Source organism: Anopheles darlingi, chromosome 2, assembly GCF_943734745.1.
Source record: "Anopheles darlingi chromosome 2, idAnoDarlMG_H_01, whole genome shotgun sequence".
NCBI lineage: Eukaryota > Metazoa > Arthropoda > Insecta > Diptera > Culicidae > Anopheles > Anopheles darlingi.
The window spans coordinates 64264241-64283532 of NC_064874.1; the positions used below are offsets into that span (position 1 = coordinate 64264241).

A 19292-nucleotide genomic window follows, 5' to 3' on the forward strand; every position below is an offset into this window, starting at 1 on the left:
GATGGAATTTGAACGAGAGATGAGAACGAGTTGAAAACGAGGCGACGGAATCTTCTGAAGCCTGTTTCAGTTCGGATTTGGTCGATTCGTTTTGGTCACTGCACTATGCAATACTACTAGTTATTTATTTAGTTCAATGTTTTTGATATTTGGTTTTGTTTGTAGTATTCCAATTTTTTTTTGTAAAATGTGGCGCAAGAACCACAACTTTTTTATAATGGATTGGTAAGAAAATACTCACGACGGGCGGCGGAATTGATTTTGAGATTGTTTGAGTTTGTATCAAACCGACCAACGGCTGAATAGGACCCTGAAACAAAACCAACACGTGTTGACCATGTTCAACGGAGGAAAATGATACATAAAAAAATGCCCAATAAAAAAATCGAGATGATGGAGAGAAGATACTTTGCTCAGTAATTAAATTGCCTACAATGTAACATTTGCCAAATCATTTTTGGCAAGGGGCTGTAACTGTGGAGTGAAATTAAACGTTTTCATCTTGGGGGCAGCGATCAATCGAAATTTGTACAAAGGTGAGTGTTTACGGAAGAGGATTTTGTATTTTATTCGGTCCTACAAAGGCCCTGTGAAGATTTAGATTTCATTAAAATCGATTTCATAGGAAAAACTAACAATCGGGATGCATGATCCGATTTTTGTCTGAGGGAGATTTATTGCGGAATTATCAGAAGGAAACTGAAGGAATGTGTCAGACCTATGTAAAAACCCACCCCATATGAAATTTTGCAGAACAAGAAGGCAAATAAGGTTCCCTGCAGTGGTATGAAAAAAAAGATGAATGATGTCAAAGGCACGAAGGCAAAGGGTCGAAATTCCGCATAAAACATTAAAGAAAAATTGTAACCTATTTTTTCTTAATGATAATATAAATAACCATTCAAATTAAATCTTTTGCTACTTTTTATGTTTTTTGTTTGTTAAGAAATAACGTATTTCGTGAGGCCAGATTGTAACTGAAACAGACTTTATGCTCTGACTTGTGATGAGAGAGACTCACGCATGGAACTTTGAATGTTGATACTCCCGAACAGATTAAGGGAGAACATAGCCATAGGTTAGGGAGTTTCTTGAATGTATCAACATAAGCTCTCTCTCCACTTCGCTCAAATTATTTGGTGGAGTTGAGAGCAGCATGAAACGAACGGGAGTAGGTTATGAAGTAGTGCGGAGAGTTTGAGCTTTGGGAAGTTTTTTGGATTTTAGTAATTTTAGTTTAATTATTTTTAATACATTATGTTTCCTTATGGCAATCTAATTTTTATCCACTTAGAGCTGTATCCTTGTATATATTTTTATGAATATACTCAGAAAGTGTACTGTTTCGCTTCCACGTACAACAAGCGTCGCAATGACTGGATGAAAGAATACAGCTAGCGATAGACCGGCGTTTGGTGTTTAAATTCTAGTAACTGAAATAAAAGGCTAAGGATAATTTGGGACAAAAAGGCTTATTTATGAAGATATGTTGTGAAGAACTCATTCAACTTCATTTTTTTCCTATACTTCATGGACTAAAGTAGTTCAAGAATATTTGGTAGTATTTTGTGGAAGATTGATTAAATACTACCGTCATGTCCTCTAAAAGCGAGAGTGCAAAAATGTCCTTTTCCCATCATAGCTTTCTGCTGGACCCTCTGAATTATACAAAAACTCCATTATTTTAGGCGATAGAACCATCAATGGGGTCTTAAAAGAAGCGCATGACATTAAAGAACTCAGCTGCATCATTGAAATGGAGAGAAAAAAAAATCTTATTTGATTGTTTTGAAGAGAAAACCCTTCAAAACCATACAATTCCATACATTTTTTTGTATGGGGTGGATAAACTTTTTTCGTGTGGTTTTCGTACCTTACTCGACTATGTTTGTAATATCTTTTTTTCTAGTAGGTTATTTTACAAAAAGTAAAAAGCAAAACGAATAAAAAACTAATCTATTGATATGCGATTTTTAATGTTTTGACAAAGATGTTCGGAGAAAATAGCCAAAACGTAAACTTCTATATGAGCTACTATATGAGCTGTTGGACTTGATTGTTTTCACTTGATTGTTTTTGAATGAAATCCAACGACCCAAGGAAAAATTCTTCCGATGGTGCGATTTACATCAAACATGCCCCGTTTTTAAAGGTAAGTTTTTGTCATTTTTCAATCACAGACGCGTACTGATACGTGGTATGCGTATTACTCTCTTGAGATCAAATTAGGCCTTTCCAATCACCAGATCATTTGCGATTGCGAAGTTAATCAACCTACTGCTCGTTCTCGTGCTTAGGTCCAGCATATTGGCGATACATTCGATCTCATCCGAATTTGTTGTGAAAGTCCCCAAAACAGAGTGTTTGAAAGGAAGCACCTGAATTCAACAGAAATGAAGTGAGATTGCATGAGAACTGAAAGCAATATTATGGTAATGGAGAAAAAATAATGAGGGAAACAATCTTCTGCAAAACAAACGTCCTCAATTGGACATTAACAATAAACAGCATATACTCCGCGTATTTAAAGGAGCCGGTTCTGAAACCTTTTCGCCGTGGGCAAGATGGCGGCCGTTGATGAAGAGGACGGGGTGCTGATAGTGAGACAACATGCGATGGATCCGATGGTTATGTGCCCGGTCAGAGATTGATCCGAAGTTCTGGCGCACGTCGGTTCTTCCGGAACAACCCTAGGTGCGGCGATCCTTCGGGCCAGGCGGCGGAGGGTCCTCAGAGCGGTGCTTGTCCTTCTGGGGCCGGAGTTTTAGTCCGAGGCGGGAGAAGGGAAGACTGCTGAACGTGCTCAAAACGAAGGGGATTTTCCGTGCATCCGCCGAGGCATGACCGACCGACACTAACGCTGATTGAGTTCATTGCCCAGAGCGTGATGCCGAGGGAAGAGGACAAATTTTTTCTGCCACCATGAATCGGACATTCTTGACCGCCGCCGTGGATAAACCAAAAATTTCTGCACCCCCGGTTGTTAGCTGCCGTTTGATTCAAAAAGGCCGTTTGGCTTGAAGTTTTCGAGCGGTTTCAAATATCGCTCGAAGTTTTCGAAGATGAGATTCTGCTCGAATGATCCAAAATCGAGCAGTTCTTTTTTCGCTCTCACTTTATGATTTTCGCCCAAATTTGCTAGAAGCGCTCTCTCGCTCACTCTTCGATGCGAGAGCGGGAGAGGGATACCTAGTTCATTTGGCCGTAATCTGGCCATATTTTTTTATTTTTGACCATCTGGCCATCCTGGGGGAGCTACAGCAAGATCCCCAAAACCGCCCAGGAACAACGAAAAATTGCTCTCTGGTCACACTTTGGCCATCGTCGGTGGAACGGAGGCGGTCATCATGGGGGGTACCGTACATGACCGACTTGCATGAACGTGTATGCCGGCCTTACGTGCTGGAGGTTGGTTGTGAGTTTCGAGAAGTGTAGCAACAGTTATAAACAAGCTTTACAGCGGCGAGGCGAGTTCGGCAGTTGTCAAAACGGAAAAGCGGAAAATTTTTTGTTTTCAAAACCCAATTTTCGCTCGTGGTGGACGGACGTGTTGCTGCTGCTGCTCCTCGTCGTTTTCGTCGGTTACGGGAAACACGGAACAAGCGTGCGTGCGTGCGTGCAAATCGCTGGATTATCGTCTGTGTGTTCCGTGTTCTGCTTCTTCTCGTGCAGCATTTTCGCGTGCGGTTTTCCCGCGGGGGTTTAGCGCCTCCCGTGGTGCTTTATGCTGTTGTGCGCGAGAGAGATTCGAAGTGCTTGAACCGCCACGCAGAGAGTAGTGCGTGCGTGCGTGCGTGCGTGCTTGCGGGCTTTCGTGTGTGTTGTTCCCCCCCGTGCCAAGGAGGGTGTGCACGCGCGCGCGGAAAAGTGCGTTTTTCGCTGTGTTTGCTCCATTATTTGTGCTTCACTGTCCCATCGCTTCGTGGTTCGGTGACGACGACGACGACAAAGCGCGGCTGGTGGGGTGGATCGTCCTGCGCCGCCCACAGCATCATCAGCATCAGCATCATCATCGTCATCATCGTCATCGTATGGTGTCCTCCTGTTGAGAGTGTCGAAGAGCAATAACACCACCACCACCCCCGTCTCTTCGTTCGTTCGACTGTGTGTGTGTGCGGCCGTGCGCGAAACTTTCACGCGGATAGCAAACATGGCCACGAGCGACGATGAACATTTCCATCTCTACGAGGTGTTCCAGAATTGCTTCAATAAAATCGCCAACAAGCAGCCTCCTGGTAAGCCCCGTGCGTCCTTCTTCTCCCATTTTTAGCCAGCCGCCTCAGCCGCCACCACCGCCACCACCGCCACCGTCGCCGCCTTCTTCTCGCTCACGGATGGTGCTGGTGTGCGTGCACAGCATCGCAACGGGTTGTGGTGTGCGTGTCGGCAGTTACTCCGCACTTTTTCTTGACTTTTTTTTAAAATTATGTATCCCCCCATCTCCCTCTGACTGGTGCATTTTCTTTAGCTCTCGCGTGTGCGTACTCTTTCTCTCTTGCACACACACATGCACACACATACGCAGACAGAAACACAAGGTAGAGAGCATAGAAAATCGGTAAAGTGCGGGAAGAAGGCGCTGGAAAATGATGGTTCTCTCTCTCTCCCTCGCGCTGCTATTCCCGTTTTTTCACTTTTTGTCTCTTTCTCGCTAACCTTCGTTGTCTTCCTGCAGCCGTCTCACTCGCTCTCGCTAACCCTCTTGCTCCACCGCACAGAAGGGTGCGTGTGCGTGCGTGCGTGCGGGAGTGTGTGTGTGTGTATGCTATCGCGAAACATAAGGGGTTATGCAGTAGGGGATGAAAGAAGAAAAGGGGGTGGACGGGGCGGCGGTGCAGTGTGCGTGTAGGAGTGTGTGAGTGCAGTGTTTCGCTCGATTAACTCCGAACAACGGCCATCAGGCAAAACGAGAGAGAGAGAGAGAGCGCGCGCAAAGAAAATAATGATTTTCTCGGGCGAAAAACGGTTTACAAAGTTAGCGCGCGCTCAATGTCACACTTTCCCAACCGTGGTCCGAAAAACTCGAATTTTCCAATTCCACAAACCACGAAATGAGGGTGTGGGAGGGAGGGAGCGACGGTGGACTAGGGGTGCCGATTTGGATGCGCTTGATGTTTTCTTGGGTTTTTGTAAGCCAGGAAAAAATCGCTATCGAAGACGAGGCGGCCAGACAAGCGTGTGTGTTGTCAACCACACCGAGCGTCTCCTCTCATTTTTGCTCTTTCGTTCTCTCTCTCTCACTCTGACTGGTATGAGTGTGTGTGTGTGCAGGGGAGAAAGGAATACGAGATAAAGTGCGTCGCATCACCATCATCCGCCAACCACAGTCGCCGTGCGGTGAAAATGATCCGCGGAAAATCGCCACCTAGCCCGAAGGAGAGCGAGAGAGAGAGCGCGCCGCAGTGAGAGAGAAAAAGATGGGTGGAAGAAGCAGAAGAGGGCGAGGCGAGGCGAGGGGGGCGGTTGGAAAGTGAAATGCAAATCTCGTGGTGGAGAGGAGAGTTCTTTTAATAAATATTTTGCTTGACGCGGCTAGCTTTGTCGCACACATTCTCCCTTCTTGGTGTGCTCCTCGAATGTTCCTGTCTGTGTGTGTCTCACGTTGGGAAGGGCTGCTGCGATGAGGTCGCAATCGAAGCAACCCTCGTCTCCTCTCCTGCCTGCCTCCACGTAGATCTCGGTGTGCATCCTCATCTCTGTTGTCTTTGAGATTATGGAAGAACGGGAGAGGAGAAAGGGAGCGGGGCTGGTGTGTCCGCCTGCGCCAGCGAACTGTCAAACGCAGCGACTACTACTGCGATCTCCCACCACCCACCACCAACGGAGAGCAAAACAATGTCGAATGAAAAGGGAAAAGAACGCCGAACGGCGGCGCTCTAGAATGGTGTAGAAAAATGATTGGAGGAGGCAAAGAGAGAGAGAGGGAGGGAGAGAGGCATCCCCGGGGGAGCGCTGTTGCCCATCACGATCATCACCGCCGCCGCCCCATCTGCATCTGCATCAGAAAAGCGCTACATTGTTGTTTTCGTTGTTGTTGGTTGTCCGGGGAGTGTGCACCAACTACTTTGTTACTGAATGAATCGTTCGTAACCAATGGCGAGCTGCGTCCCGAGGCCTTCCTCGATTCAACACCAATCTCTACTGATGCTGCTGCTGCTGCTGCTTCTCCACGAGTCTCATTCATCGAGTCTCGTTCGTCTCGATCGATCGTGGCGTTGTGCTGCTGTGCTGGCTAGTGCGAGATCTCCTCCTGGAGTGGGTTGGGGGGAGGAATAATGCTTTTTTATGCTGCCACACACCCTAAACTCCGGCTGTCCGACTCCGTGTATGACGACCGCCTTTCTCCCTTCTTTCGGTTCATCGAAGTCGTGCCTCTCTTATGTTGCCATGGCTCTTACCTTGGTGACCCCGCTGTGACGACCATCACCATGGAGATTTTGCATGTGACCGCCATCATCATCATCGTCGTCGCCGCGAGCGCAGAAACTCCTTTTTTGGGGAGTTGAGCGCTCCACGATGTGAATGGAGCCTCCAGCAGTGGGGGCGGCGGGGGTGTGGAACTTTCGCAAGACGCAAGGGTGGTTCCACATCGCCCGAGGAAGGGGGGAACATGGGGCCTGGGAACTGATCGAACTCCCTTTACGAGACGTAAATAAAGGATTCCATGATAACAAACCACCTCCACCACCACCACCGACGGCGGACCGTTCGCGCCCCATCGGATGATGGTTGTCGATAAAGCTGCGGGCTTCCGGTTGGCACACGGAACGCCACTGCTACCACCCCCCCACCCTCAACTGGATGAATCACTCCCGGGCTGATAAGCGAATCGCTCGAAGGGCTGCCAGCGACCGCGATCGTATTGTGCAATATCTCTCATTCTCTCTCTCTCTTTCTCTTTCTGGGCTTTTAGCATTAATCATCGTGCGTTTCGTAATCGACATCAACATCGGTCCCACGAAATTCATGCTGAGCATTGCTGCATCCTTGGAAGCAAAAGCAACATTACCGAGGCAGTCCCATGCAGAGATCCTCCGGGGGTATTCTCCTCGATGCCCGATACTCTCCCCTCGAATCTTGGCTTCCCGCCCCTGCCGGTGGCTCCGTGGAGTGCTGTGCGATCGCAATTTATGGGGACAATTATAAATGGTCGTTGTCACCACCGGCCTCGGCCAATTCGCCGCAGCGTATGGTTCGCTCGCTCGTTGCTCCTTACGCACACCACCGCCCTTGGACCCCTTAACTCAATTGCGAAATGATCACAATTCGCTTCGCGCACACAACTCTTCGCCAAAAGTGCACCGGAATGCTGCAGCAACGTCTTGTCTCGGTTGCGCCGCCGAGATTATGTGTTAGATGGCGCGCGCGCGCACCCCGTTAATCTTGTCACTCCCCGGAGTATATGTACCCTAGGTCCTAGGTGGATTTTTTCTCCTCTTCTTCTACTGCTGTTGTTTTTCCTTTACGCATTTTACCTTCACTTCCCCTTGCAGGCTGGCTGGCAGGCAGCTCTCCACCAGCAGGCAGGACCCCTGGGAATCCATCGACACACACACACTCGCACACACACACATGCTTAATCATTCCATCCAACCCAGCGGTGTGGCGACGGAGGCCACCGGCGCGACCCTTGGAGTGTGCTGTTGGTGGGCACTTTTTTTCCCTCCTTCTCGTCTGAAAAATTTGTTTGTTCCATCGCGCGACGACGCATTATCTCGATGTTTTATTGCTCACACCCCCTGTATGAGACCCTCCGCCCCCTCATCCACCTAAAAACCCCCCTCATCAGCTCATAATCGAATTACTGGCGAAAGGAAAATGTGACGCCGTCTGCGGGGGGATTGCAATGCCAACGACGACGACGACGACGACAGCAAGAAATAGAAACGTCAACCGCGCGCTGCGCTCAGCACACCACTATCTCTCGCTATCGGCGGCAATCTATCGGGCCCCTCCGCACCTCACCTCATCTCACCTCACCGCGGCAAAGCAAGATAATGTAGTACTCGATATGGCGGCGACCGGCGACGACTCGGATGTCTGGTGACGCGCGGGCCCCCGGCGCCCGGCAGCAGGCAGCACTCCCTATCGATTGCTGGTTACCGTTCGGCGCTGGAAGATATTGTTCACAATTCACTTTCTGGGGAGAGAACCAGGGGGGAGGGAGATTAGCACCAAAACCGTCGTCGCGCGCGCTTGCCCCACGATAATATGCCAAAGAGACCGTTTTTTTTTCTAATCCCTTCTCGGCAATCGCGGGGCGCAGAGGCACTGAGGGGTCTCTCGGTTGCAGTTTGATTTATCGTTGGCCAGTTTTCGCCAACCGCGCGCTGGTGGTTCATCCGGTCTTACTACTACTACGGTTGCGCTGTGCGCTCCCAGTGTCCCGCTGACAGGCCGCGACTTGTACCGCGTAATGAGCGTAACGAACCGTCAAACCGACGACCAGCAACCGGCTGTGGCGGCAGGCGGCCCTATATACCCATGGGAACCGGCCGGGCCGAGGTGTGTAGCTCTGGACTCTCTGGAACCACTGGCGGTGCATTTGTCGGCGACTTTTCTAGCAGTGGCCCGGGCCCGGGTGGAGGAGGCCGAAACACACTCCAGCTCCAGCCAGCCAGCCAGCCAGCCAGTCAGACAGCAAGGCAGCCAGCTATCCATTTGTCTATGCACCGGGAGGGGGGCGGAGTGCGCAGCGTCACTGTTGCACCGACAGGGAATCATTTCTCATTATGTTGTTTGGTAACTGCGCGCGCGTGGCCTGAGGGGCAGGTAACAAGGGCAGGGCCTCTTTCTCCCCTTTTCCTCCTCCGCCCTGTTCTAGATACTGGATGGAATGTCCTCTCGACGCTTTGGTGGCGGCGGCGGAATGTGGCTTCGTCTTGTTTCAATTTTGTCCATTTATTATCTCGTTCCACGGGCGGGCGGGGCCCGCGCATTTGGTGGCAACATTAGACACTATATGCTGTTGCTGCTGCTGCTGGCCATCAACCATAAGCTTATCGAGCGCCTGGCTTCCCTGGCAGCAGCAGCGGATCTCCCGTCTACCAACATCGATAAGCATTATCCGGTGGTTGGGTGATTCGATTGGTTGCGCTTTTTGTGTTCGCACACACAAACACAGGACACAACAACAAATTCGTGGCGATTCCTCGCGGCACTGAGCACGAGATTAGGTCACCACCGGCCACCATCAGCTCGCGCGCGCTCGGTGTGCCTGGCTAACGTCAGTAATCAGTGGCCGGCAATGGCGATCGATTGATTTCGTATCGACGCTCCCAGGGCCCAGGGGCAGGGTTAGTACTGCAGTAGCTTGTCTTCGAGGTGACACCCAATCATCGAAAGAGAGAGACAGAGAGAGAGGGAGAGAGGGTGGTTGGCTTCCTATCAATTATAACAAACAACGGCCCTCGCGGACCTATTGGGCTGGGCGAGGACCTATTATCAGACTCCGGAGCTGCATGGATACCTAGCTTCTGAGCTCCCGGCCGGGAGTTTGCGTGCGTGCGGGCGTGCGTGTCCACTGCAGTAGTCATGCGGCCACGGTCCTAAATCTGCGACTTTAGCTCAGCCGACCGCACGCCCGGGTTGGGTTGGGTCGTGATTATCTGATCGATCAGAAGCACCACCCCCCGGGTTGGTGTTGGGTGTGTCTGTTGCCACCGTGTAGTACACCGAAGCAAACATCCAATTAGCAGCAGCGGGCTATTATTGTAATTATCTCCTCGATATCGATTAAAATGCAGCGAGACACACGAGACGCGCACTGCTAATAGCTGGCGAAACGGGGAAACGTTGGATTGTCTATTGTGTGTTGGAAGAGCAGCACGACGGTGTGTGCGTGTGTACGGATTCGTTTTTTTAAAGGAAACCATTGAGCGATGATGTCCACAGTACAGCTGTGTAGGATGCTGCTTTGAGACGAATGTGTCTGTCGGTTGGATTGGATGAGTCACAGTAGCAGTAGCTGCCACAAATGGCTTTCGTCGCTGCCTTCAAATGGTCAACAGAGGAAAGAGTGAACATTAATCTGACAGTGAGCAACTGTAATCCGAAGTCGCTCGAATCCATGACGTGGCGTTGAGGTACGACGATGCCAAGAGCAGGGCTGGAGTCACACACATACACATCGAATGAGGTTGGAGAAGGTGTTTTTTTTCCACATTTATGACGAATAACGTAAGATGTTCTTTGCTGCAGGAATGTTTGTCTTAAGAATATAGAGTTGAGTGTTACGATAAATGATTAAATGTTGCTTAGGAATGTTGTGTCAAGTGTTGCGAAGCAAAACTGACGTCGTCGGTTTGAGAAGCGCGGGGCGTCGTACATGACTCAATGTTCCTCGGTGTTTTAGGCGAGAGGTGCATTGCAACTGCAAAATTGGATCTGTAGCGACCCTTATGAAATTTTCATCTTTTAATAGGGAGGGCTGAAACCAATACAAATGGTTTTTAATTTCCAACTGTTAATCCAAATGTTGCTAATAATTCTTACGCTAAAAGCAGCACTTATTGTGGATAAATTCTTATTGTTGAGTAAACTCTGTTTTTTCTTATGAAACGTTTTGTAAATCCCGAAAATTTGAAATGACCAGAATTGCCAAGATATAATGTATTTATATCCATATGATAGTTACAACAATCCATGATCCATGAACAGTACACAAATGGGCTTAGATGTGTACAAAAGTTACTTAACTAAGCTAAAGATTTGCTAAGACTATAGGATTTGGATTTGTGCAGCATTCTCACTAAGAATTTGGGATAATCTTATAAAATATGATCTCTAAAACATCAACATTAAATGATATGAAACATTTACATAAGAAACCTGATTTTTTGCAACTAATATGAATAAGTGTATCCTTAAATGGAGCGACTATGCAAACACTGCCACCAACAGACATTAATTTCATTTAACTGAGAAATGTTGGTTGATTGTGAGCTTAAATATCTGCAGTATTTAGCAGATCTTGCTATTTAAGTGTTTAAAAGAGATACAAGTTGAGTGTTTTACGCTAGTTTTTAGACTCATGCGCATAGAGAAGATAAGATAACTATATCTAAGTCAGAAGAATCTGGATTGCAATACTGCCACAGAATTATACTTTTTTTTATTTGTGTTATGTTAAAGACAATCTTTTTATTACAAACAAGGAAAAAAATACCTCGCTACGACTGACATACTAATTTCTGCATAATCCTCTCTATAAATTCGATAACTCTCCGTCGACCACAGAGACCTTCTGTGGAGGGCCTTAGACATTTGGTTTTTTTCCCCTGTTCCTGCACAAAATTCGACAAAAGAATCTTCCGGACTCGTCGATCGTCGTTCAGAGTGCGAGGGGATCGTTATCGTCGTTGTTAGGAAAGCGGCCAAAATGAATTGGCTATGAAATGTGAGATTAAACGGTGAAGATGCGTCGATGAAAGGACACCTCCCTCTCCCCCCCTTATCCTATCTTCCGTGGACGGTGTGCGCTCCACATCTTTATGCTTCGGATCGCCTGGCATGACGATGATGATGATGGTGATGATGCCCCATTGGCCATCGTCGGTGTAGTGTTTGTTTTTGTTTGTACCACCACCAGACGCGCACCACCGAGCTCCGAGCTCGAAGCAGTTGACTGTGCGCCAGGCACCTTCCTCTTCCTTCCTTCCCCCTGCCCTCTCGGGTGCTTAAGCCATTACGCGAGTGATCGAGAGAGCTGGCGAGCGAACGCGTGTTGGTGCTTAGGAGGGCTGCGTGTGCAAGCGCGAATGATCAACAATTATCGTAGATTATTCCCCTCGCCCTTCTGCTGCTGCTGCTGCTTCTGGTGTCTCTGACGACGATCCCGCGGATTCCAGGGTTGATCGCCGCAGAGTTTCACTTTCGCGCGCTCACACACACAGATACACAGAGGCACGCACGCCGAAGTGGTCCGGTGCGTCCTCGGCTAAAGATGGTCCCAGCTCGCGCACCACCAGCACGCCATTCGCGAGTTTTAATTATTGATTCACTCTCCTTTCGATGAGGAGCGGAGGACGGTCGCCACGATCCGCGGGCATGAACTAAGAAACAAAAAAGCGTTCTCGATGCCGTTGCCCCCCGCGTGCGTGCGGCTTCTAGGCGATCCTCCTCTCCCTTTGGCGCGATCTTCGACGAACGACGTTCTAGACCGCGCTAAGAGCGACAAGACAAGGTTTCGGTTCGGTTTCGGGCAAAACCTTTGTGTGCGAGAGAGCAACCCTGTTGTGCGTTCAGCAGCCCCCTTCCGCCCCTTTTCCCCCTTTCTTCCTCTAGCATGGGGTGGTGGGCACGCACGAAGATGGGCGGACGAGATCAAAACATAAATAATGAAATTATTGCTCTTTCTTGCGACTGTATTTTTGGAAATCATGCTGCTCCTCCTTTGTGTGTGGCTTGTCCGGTTCGGGGTGCCGTGTGTGTGTGTCCCGGGAGGGGGTTGACTGGTTGGTCTACTATATCCCCCCCCCCCCCCCCCCCTAAAGGCGAGAGGAGGGATAGTTGTTGCGCGCGCAGTAGACAGAAGATGTTGGTGGTGATCGTCTGCCGCTGGAGGGTGGAATGAGAATGGGTGTCCGTTCTCTAATGATCATCCACTCGCTCTGTCGCACGGCCCCGGTTCTAGGCCTCGATTTTCGATGCTTTGTACGCTTTTTTTTTTGTTTTCGGTTTTCTTCTTCACCACATTGATGCGATCTGCGATCTCTCGATGGTTGGTCTCTGTTCTTAAGTCATTTGGAACATTATTTATCGCTACAATTCGCGCTCTCTCTCAACACTTTCGCTTGTCGTCGTCTCTCCATCGAAATGATGCGATCGGTCGACGACGTGGCGTCGGGCAAGGAGAAGAGTGAACGGTAGTGGTGTTGCAACGAAACTAATCGCGACGTCCGAGAGACGCGTCTGTCTGCGCTACTGTCCACGCGTCCCGTGGGCTGGTGGATTACTTATGGTGGATTCGTGTGGAGTGTGATGTGCTGCTGCTACTGCTGCTGCAAGATATGCGGTGGCCAGAAATGGCCTCGAAATATAATCTTGTCACTGTGGTTGGTAGTAGTGGGCTTAGCTGGTTTTCGGGTGGACGCCGAGACGGGAACAAGGAGGCCAGTGGCAGTGCCGCTTGAACGCTATTTCCGAGTTCTGCATTCCACACACAGCCAGCGACACAACTCTGAGCGCTGCTGATGCCCGTTAATTTACGACACCGTCAACCACGAAGCGTCGATGAAATATCTTGCCTGTCATCTTTTGCGAGACGATCTTCAATAAGGAAAAAAAATAATTGGGGGGAAAAAAAATGAAGTTCCAAAATGTGGCAGATGATTTCATTTTTTTCTTCTCTCGAACTGTTGTGACTCATTTCCGATATAGATTACAGTATCTCGGACATAGCGAATGCCACAAGAGGTGTGACAATTTTCATTTGTTAAATTACAAATCGCTCATTCTTTATGTGTCCAGTTTCAAGTTCATTTATTGCCGGATACATTATTATGGACATTTTCTTTTTAATCGTTTCAATCGTGCTCATTTTTTTCACATAAAGATTCTGCCTTTGGGTCTTCCAAAATGGGCTACAGTATGAAATTCATCGTTAAGTTTGAGCTTCTCTAAATAATTCATAGATGGCAGAGGTTCATATGCAAACATGTAGAGTTATGCTATTGCTGTTAGAGCAACTCGAAATGGAAAGCAGTTATCTAGTTTGCTACATTTCTTGTATCTGCTACTGTATACCCAATACTGAGTGGAGAATTAGAATAACCCAATCATCATTCATAACGATCGATTTTTATGTCGAATTGATGTAGTTTATGTAAATGCGCATTGGATCCATTGAGCATCACTAAAAAGGAACGTGATCATCCCTACTCTACCCAATTGTTAAACCATTTTTCCAAATTTAACGCTCCCATAATACACACGCACCTTAAGCACACACACACACACGCACACACTCGTCAAAGGGGATGTTGGGGACTACCGATTTGATTCTGTTCATCGCGGGGTTGATTTACGATCGCTCACCGTTGTTGTGTTTCATCAAGCGGTTTTTGATATCGTATGGTGTGTCGCGATCGCGATCTTCTTCTTCGTCAGAGAAATGTGTGAATATCGTTAATGACGAGGAAGAAGAGGCGAGAAACGACGGTGGAGACGCCTCTTCCCCATTTAATCCTCCCCGGTTAAATGGGAAAACGAACGAAGATGATTTTGAAAATTACTATTTATGATTTTATATCTTTCTTCACCGTTCCTTCTGTTTCTGGTTTCCAACCGCCGCTTCGCCCCCGGATTAAGCTCCGTTCCCACTCATTTTTTGACTCACTTTATGACGGGGCATAATTCGTCGGAACCATCCATAGCTCGCATTTCGATGCATTTCTCGTCTTTACCGTCGTCGTCGTCATCATCGTCGTGTTCCTCTGTGTTGGCCAAGTGAGAATCGGGTGTCGATGTTGCCTGTCTGCCTGCCGTCGAGGGTTATAAACAGCGGATCTCGAGAGACAGGGAGGACTAGAAATTGTTGAGGGGGGGAAAAAAGAAGACATGGAAACGAATAATGCTCCCAAAGAAAGAGAAATAGTTCCTCCGCGTTTTCCTTGCACATCGACGATCTTGTCGGATTTTGTGAATCAAAGCTGCTCTTCATCCTCCTTGCCATGCACTCGTTGTTGCACTTGTACTTGTGCCACCAGTATGTGATGTGTTATGATTTCATTTGCAGCATAAATTTCCATCTTTCCGTAAACATCGGCGGCAAACGAACGACCGAGCGTACCGCCAATAGAAAGTGGAAGCCCGTGGAAAGTCACGTCGATCCTTTGGGGGGGTCCCCGCGAAGAAGAAGCAGGAAGTCAGCTAGTAGGAAAGGAGTAGAAGGAGGAGGCAAACAAATCCCGTTTTTGTTGATTTGTATGCTGCTGCTGCTGCTCTCGATGATGACGATGATGATGATGCTGCGTAAGAGGGTGGATAGTCAGAGGATGTGGCCACTGCACCACCATCACCACCACCACCACTACTGCATCTTCTTTAGCCTTTTTCGTTTTTCTCTAATCGAAGCGTTTGGTTCGGCCGTGAAGAGCTCTGAAGAGAGAGAAAGAGAGGGAGAGAGCGTGGCGGCCACTGGATGGATGGGAATTACGTGGAAAAATATGAGATTATACATCAACGCCGGCGGCAGCACACTAGTGTGGGATCAACCGCCACCAGCCAGAGCGGGGGAAAGGAAAGGCGGACCAATTATTATTACGATGGTGTCGTCGCCCTCGTCGTCGTCTTCTTCTATGGGAAAATTCTCGAATCTCTTCTTCTAGGAGAGGGTTTTTAGGGACCGGAACAGAACGTTTTACTTGAGAGACCGCCATAGCCTCATGCAGCATCAAGGGGGGGGACAATGATTAAGAGTTTTCCATTTCGTTGGTCTTAACTCTTTGTCTCTGCAAGTGCTGCGTGTGTTTGTGTGTGTGTCTTCGTCTTCTCTCTAGCTGCAGGAAGAATGCAGAATTTGTGAGACTCGTAATAGAGTTCTAGATCACCATTCACGTTCATGCAATCCACGAAAGTTCGAGCGGGTTCGAATTATTATTTTGCGTTTGTCAACAAAGATTATAAACAAACACATTGGGAACAAAAAGCGAAAAATAGCGAGAAGAAAGGACAAGCAGTGAAGTGGAGCCATGGATGAGTGAAGAGCAGCTCCGGACATGAAAGTAACAATAATCGCAAATAGCGATCCACTCGAACTCCGTTCTCGTAGAGATGAAATCGAAGAACTGAACAACTGAATGCAGCCACCGGGGGAAGGTCCACCTAGCTTGTTTTGAGGCGATTATTGCGAAAGCCAGTGCAGCAGCAATCGATGATCAAAATCAAGAACCACGATCACACCGCCACCGACGCTGGCACCGCTTGTGCACACGAAGATCGGCCAGCGTTGTTCCCCTGGCTATAAATGTAGGTCGACGCGCTTGAAGGCAGGCACCTCCTGATCCTCAGGTAGCCAAGTAGCCACCGGAATCCCGCGATCTGAGCAGCATTAGAGGCGGGGTTTTTCCCGCCTGCAGCGAACGCTTTGCTATGGCCGATGGCCTTGGCGGGGCCTCAGAACAACCTACCAACTCACTCGGCCTGTGTCTGTCGGGGTCTGTACGGTGTGTACCTCTCCGTTACAACCCCACCGCACGTTCCCTGGCGTAGGTGGCAATAAGCGGTGGAGAAGGTATGATCCGTCGTGTGCTCGCGCGTCTAATGCCATGATGTGAAGGTCGTCCACGGTGTGTCGGTGAGACTGTTGGACCACGCAAAGGCTCCTTCCAATCCTCTCTCTCTCTCTCTCCACCTAGTAAGCGTGGCGTGGTGTTAAGGTGATTTGGCCTTGCATTGCTTGCCTACTTCTGAAGCTCGGCAGCAACAGCAACAGCACATCCGGAGCCGGTTAATGCTTCTAAACGCGGGGACCAACCAAGTGGACTCGATTGGAGATTGAAATGCTCCGATGTACGGCGCCGGATTGCCACTGGCGGATTGTGGAGATAGGCTTTATGATTATGACATGTCGATTAAAGAGCCGTCGATCGCGGATCGCTCTTCAGCTCAGAAAAAACGGAGAATGACTCCTGGTGTGTACCCCCACTAATTGAAGAGTCTTGTCCTGTGAGTGCTTTTCGATCGATGGTGTACCGCTCCATTTATTGACTCCAGCGACTGGATGCCAGCATTATCTTCGTCCAAATGGAAGCAAACGGCTCGTCGCTGGAGCGCTGGATGAAGACGACGAATGAAGTCATCGGTTTTCTGCTCTGGTCTGTTGCTGGTGCTGCCGTGCTAATCAGTTTGCTGTTTGACTGTGGGCACCGCTGCTGAGCTGAGCTGCTGCTTGGTGTGCTGCTGTTGCTTGGCTGCATCATAATTAGGTTGGCTTATGAATAATTTACTGCCTCTCTCCCGGCCACCACCGCGCGTACTAATTTGTCCTTTGCCCCAAAACGAGCCAACAAGAAGTATCGTACACTACCCTCGCACCGAAAATGGTAATGCACCTTCTCTGTTCAGGCCCTAGACGAGGATGGGCTCTCTGTGTGTGTGAGTGGTACAATCGCAAAAACACAAAACGCATAACGGGCCCACTGCATCCATAATGTGTGGCATGCAATTCAATGCCTCAGGCACAGAGGTGCAGCAGCAGCACCGTATGAAAAGGAGGAGGAGGAGAAGGCTATCAACAAACAGAACTCTTCTCTCTGCACTCCACCGAAGAGCAGCAACCGAATGATGCCGCGCGGGTGCAGTTAAGTAGCCATTCATACGACCATCATCTCGCGCCATACAATTTGGGGCTGCAAGTTTATGTTTTTGCGCGAACATTATGGTGCGATCGTCGCATCCTCCAGGAACACGATCCCCGTTCTCGGTTCTCTGCTCTATCTCTATCTCTCTCTGTGTGTGTTGTTGTTGTTGTCTGTGAAACCCATCCATACCGTCATCCATACTGAAGTCATTCACTCAGTCAGTCAGAGCTGCTGCAAGGATATGGCGATGGATGGCGAGAGCGCAAATCACTAAACGCGACCACGACGCAGCCTACGACGACAGCTGCTGTTCGCGAATGGTCCGAACGCGAGCCGCGAGGAGTTGTTTATCCCGGCAGGACTTTCGTGACCACCACACCACGGTAACGGTAAAACACAGGATACGATGCGCTGCGTTCGGTGCATGCTTCCGCTTGCTGCACACGACTGGAGGTCATCCTGGAGCGCATACAACGCCGCTGCGCTTACACTCTGCTGTCATCGGTGTGTGCTTCCGAAGGCGATGACGACGGGTGGTTGTGGGGCTATGAAGTCAACGACACGAAAACACACACTGGCTGGTAGCTGGCTGGCTGGCTGGCTAGCTGGTTTGGATGGCCATAAACTGATGATAATTAACTTTGTTCTCACGGAATCGCTCTCGGTGGTGATGCGTTTGCACGGTCGTAGCAGTGTACGATGCACCACAATTCGTGGTTCCCGTCCCGTAAACTTGCCAGTATGTACCGTGTAGGCCATTCTACTGTGGGGAGTATGACGGTGAGAAAGAGTGTCGAGGGAAACCCCACCCACAGAGGGGTGCACTACCGAAAAGTTCGTTTAATTATTTACAGGAATGGACAGAGGGAGAGAGAGAGAGAGAGCGTGGTGGTACATTGAACTACAAACATTCGGAGTTTCATTAAATGGCGTGTGATGGTCATATGTAAATAACGGAACGGAAACCTAATGTGGTAATCGAATTATAATTGGATCCTTACACGGTAATAAGCAGGTTTGGGAGGACATATGGGAGCTGACTTTGAATTTAGGAATAGAACCAAATTGAGTAAATGCGTTTATAAGCACGCATGGCAAGGATAGGCTTACTACACAAACACTTGGTTAGTGGGTCGCATTTCTTAGAGACATTAAGGATTGTCTTTTAGGTCGATAATTCTTTTTTATGTTTTAGGTGATGTGGATGAGTTTCCAAAACATCTTCCTTCATAAAATTACGTGTTCTATCCTGCTTTAACTCGTATTTCTTCCCTGTTTGGGGGTCTGAAAATCATCTGAGACTTATTCGGAGCTAGTAAATGTATTTTGAATTAAAAGTCCTTCTAGTGACCAATTTGTCTTTAGTCAATCTTTGGAGTCTTGGAGGCAGCAGTGTTGTCTTATCTCTGACCATGGTCCAAGATGATTTGAAAAAAAAACACTATTCAAATACTCTTCTTAAACACAAATATACGAAGTCTTGTATTGGACTTAGACCTGACACTAACCGTCATATTTGGTATAGCAGATGTTAACACACATTTGAAAGAATTGATTGTTAATCCTTTTAAAAAGGCGGATATTTCAAGTCATCTGGATGTCAGGAAGATTCGGAAAAAGCACTCATCTAGTTCTTTCAAAATATTGTTAAAAAGAGAAAAATTGATTGAAAATGTTTTTCCCAAGATATTGCAGCATGTAATAAACGGTGAAGCACCACTATCTTCAACGCCCCGAAGGGCGATTACGCATAACAGAGCCCCTCTTGAAGGCAATCGTGACAATTGTTCGCTTATCTTTCGTTGATTCAATTTGATAATACCTGATAATGGCTAGTTGGCCTCATCACTGCGGAATGTACACCCGGGTGCCCAAACAAAATCCCTCGTCACGATGGAAAAAACAGCTGCACGCAAGCAGCTACTTCCTGTGTACACCGATCTCTGTCCCGGAGCAACTATAATCTACGATCAAAGTTCAAATGCAAAA

At 48.3% G+C, this 19292-nt stretch overlaps 1 protein-coding gene across 5 annotated transcripts in view; it reads left to right on the forward strand.

Annotated features, from left to right (window-relative positions):
- The first annotated feature begins 3529 nt into the window (after positions 1-3529).
- LOC125960228 (protein daughterless) overlaps positions 3530-19292 on the forward strand; it is a 56909-nt gene continuing 41146 nt past the window's right edge. For all 5 annotated transcript variants that reach the window (XM_049693514.1, XM_049693515.1, XM_049693517.1 and 2 more), the window contains exon 1: positions 3530-4235. In XM_049693514.1, the coding sequence (XP_049549471.1) occupies positions 4151-4235 (85 nt within the window). In that variant the 5' untranslated portion in view covers positions 3530-4150. The remainder of the gene's footprint in view (positions 4236-19292) is intronic.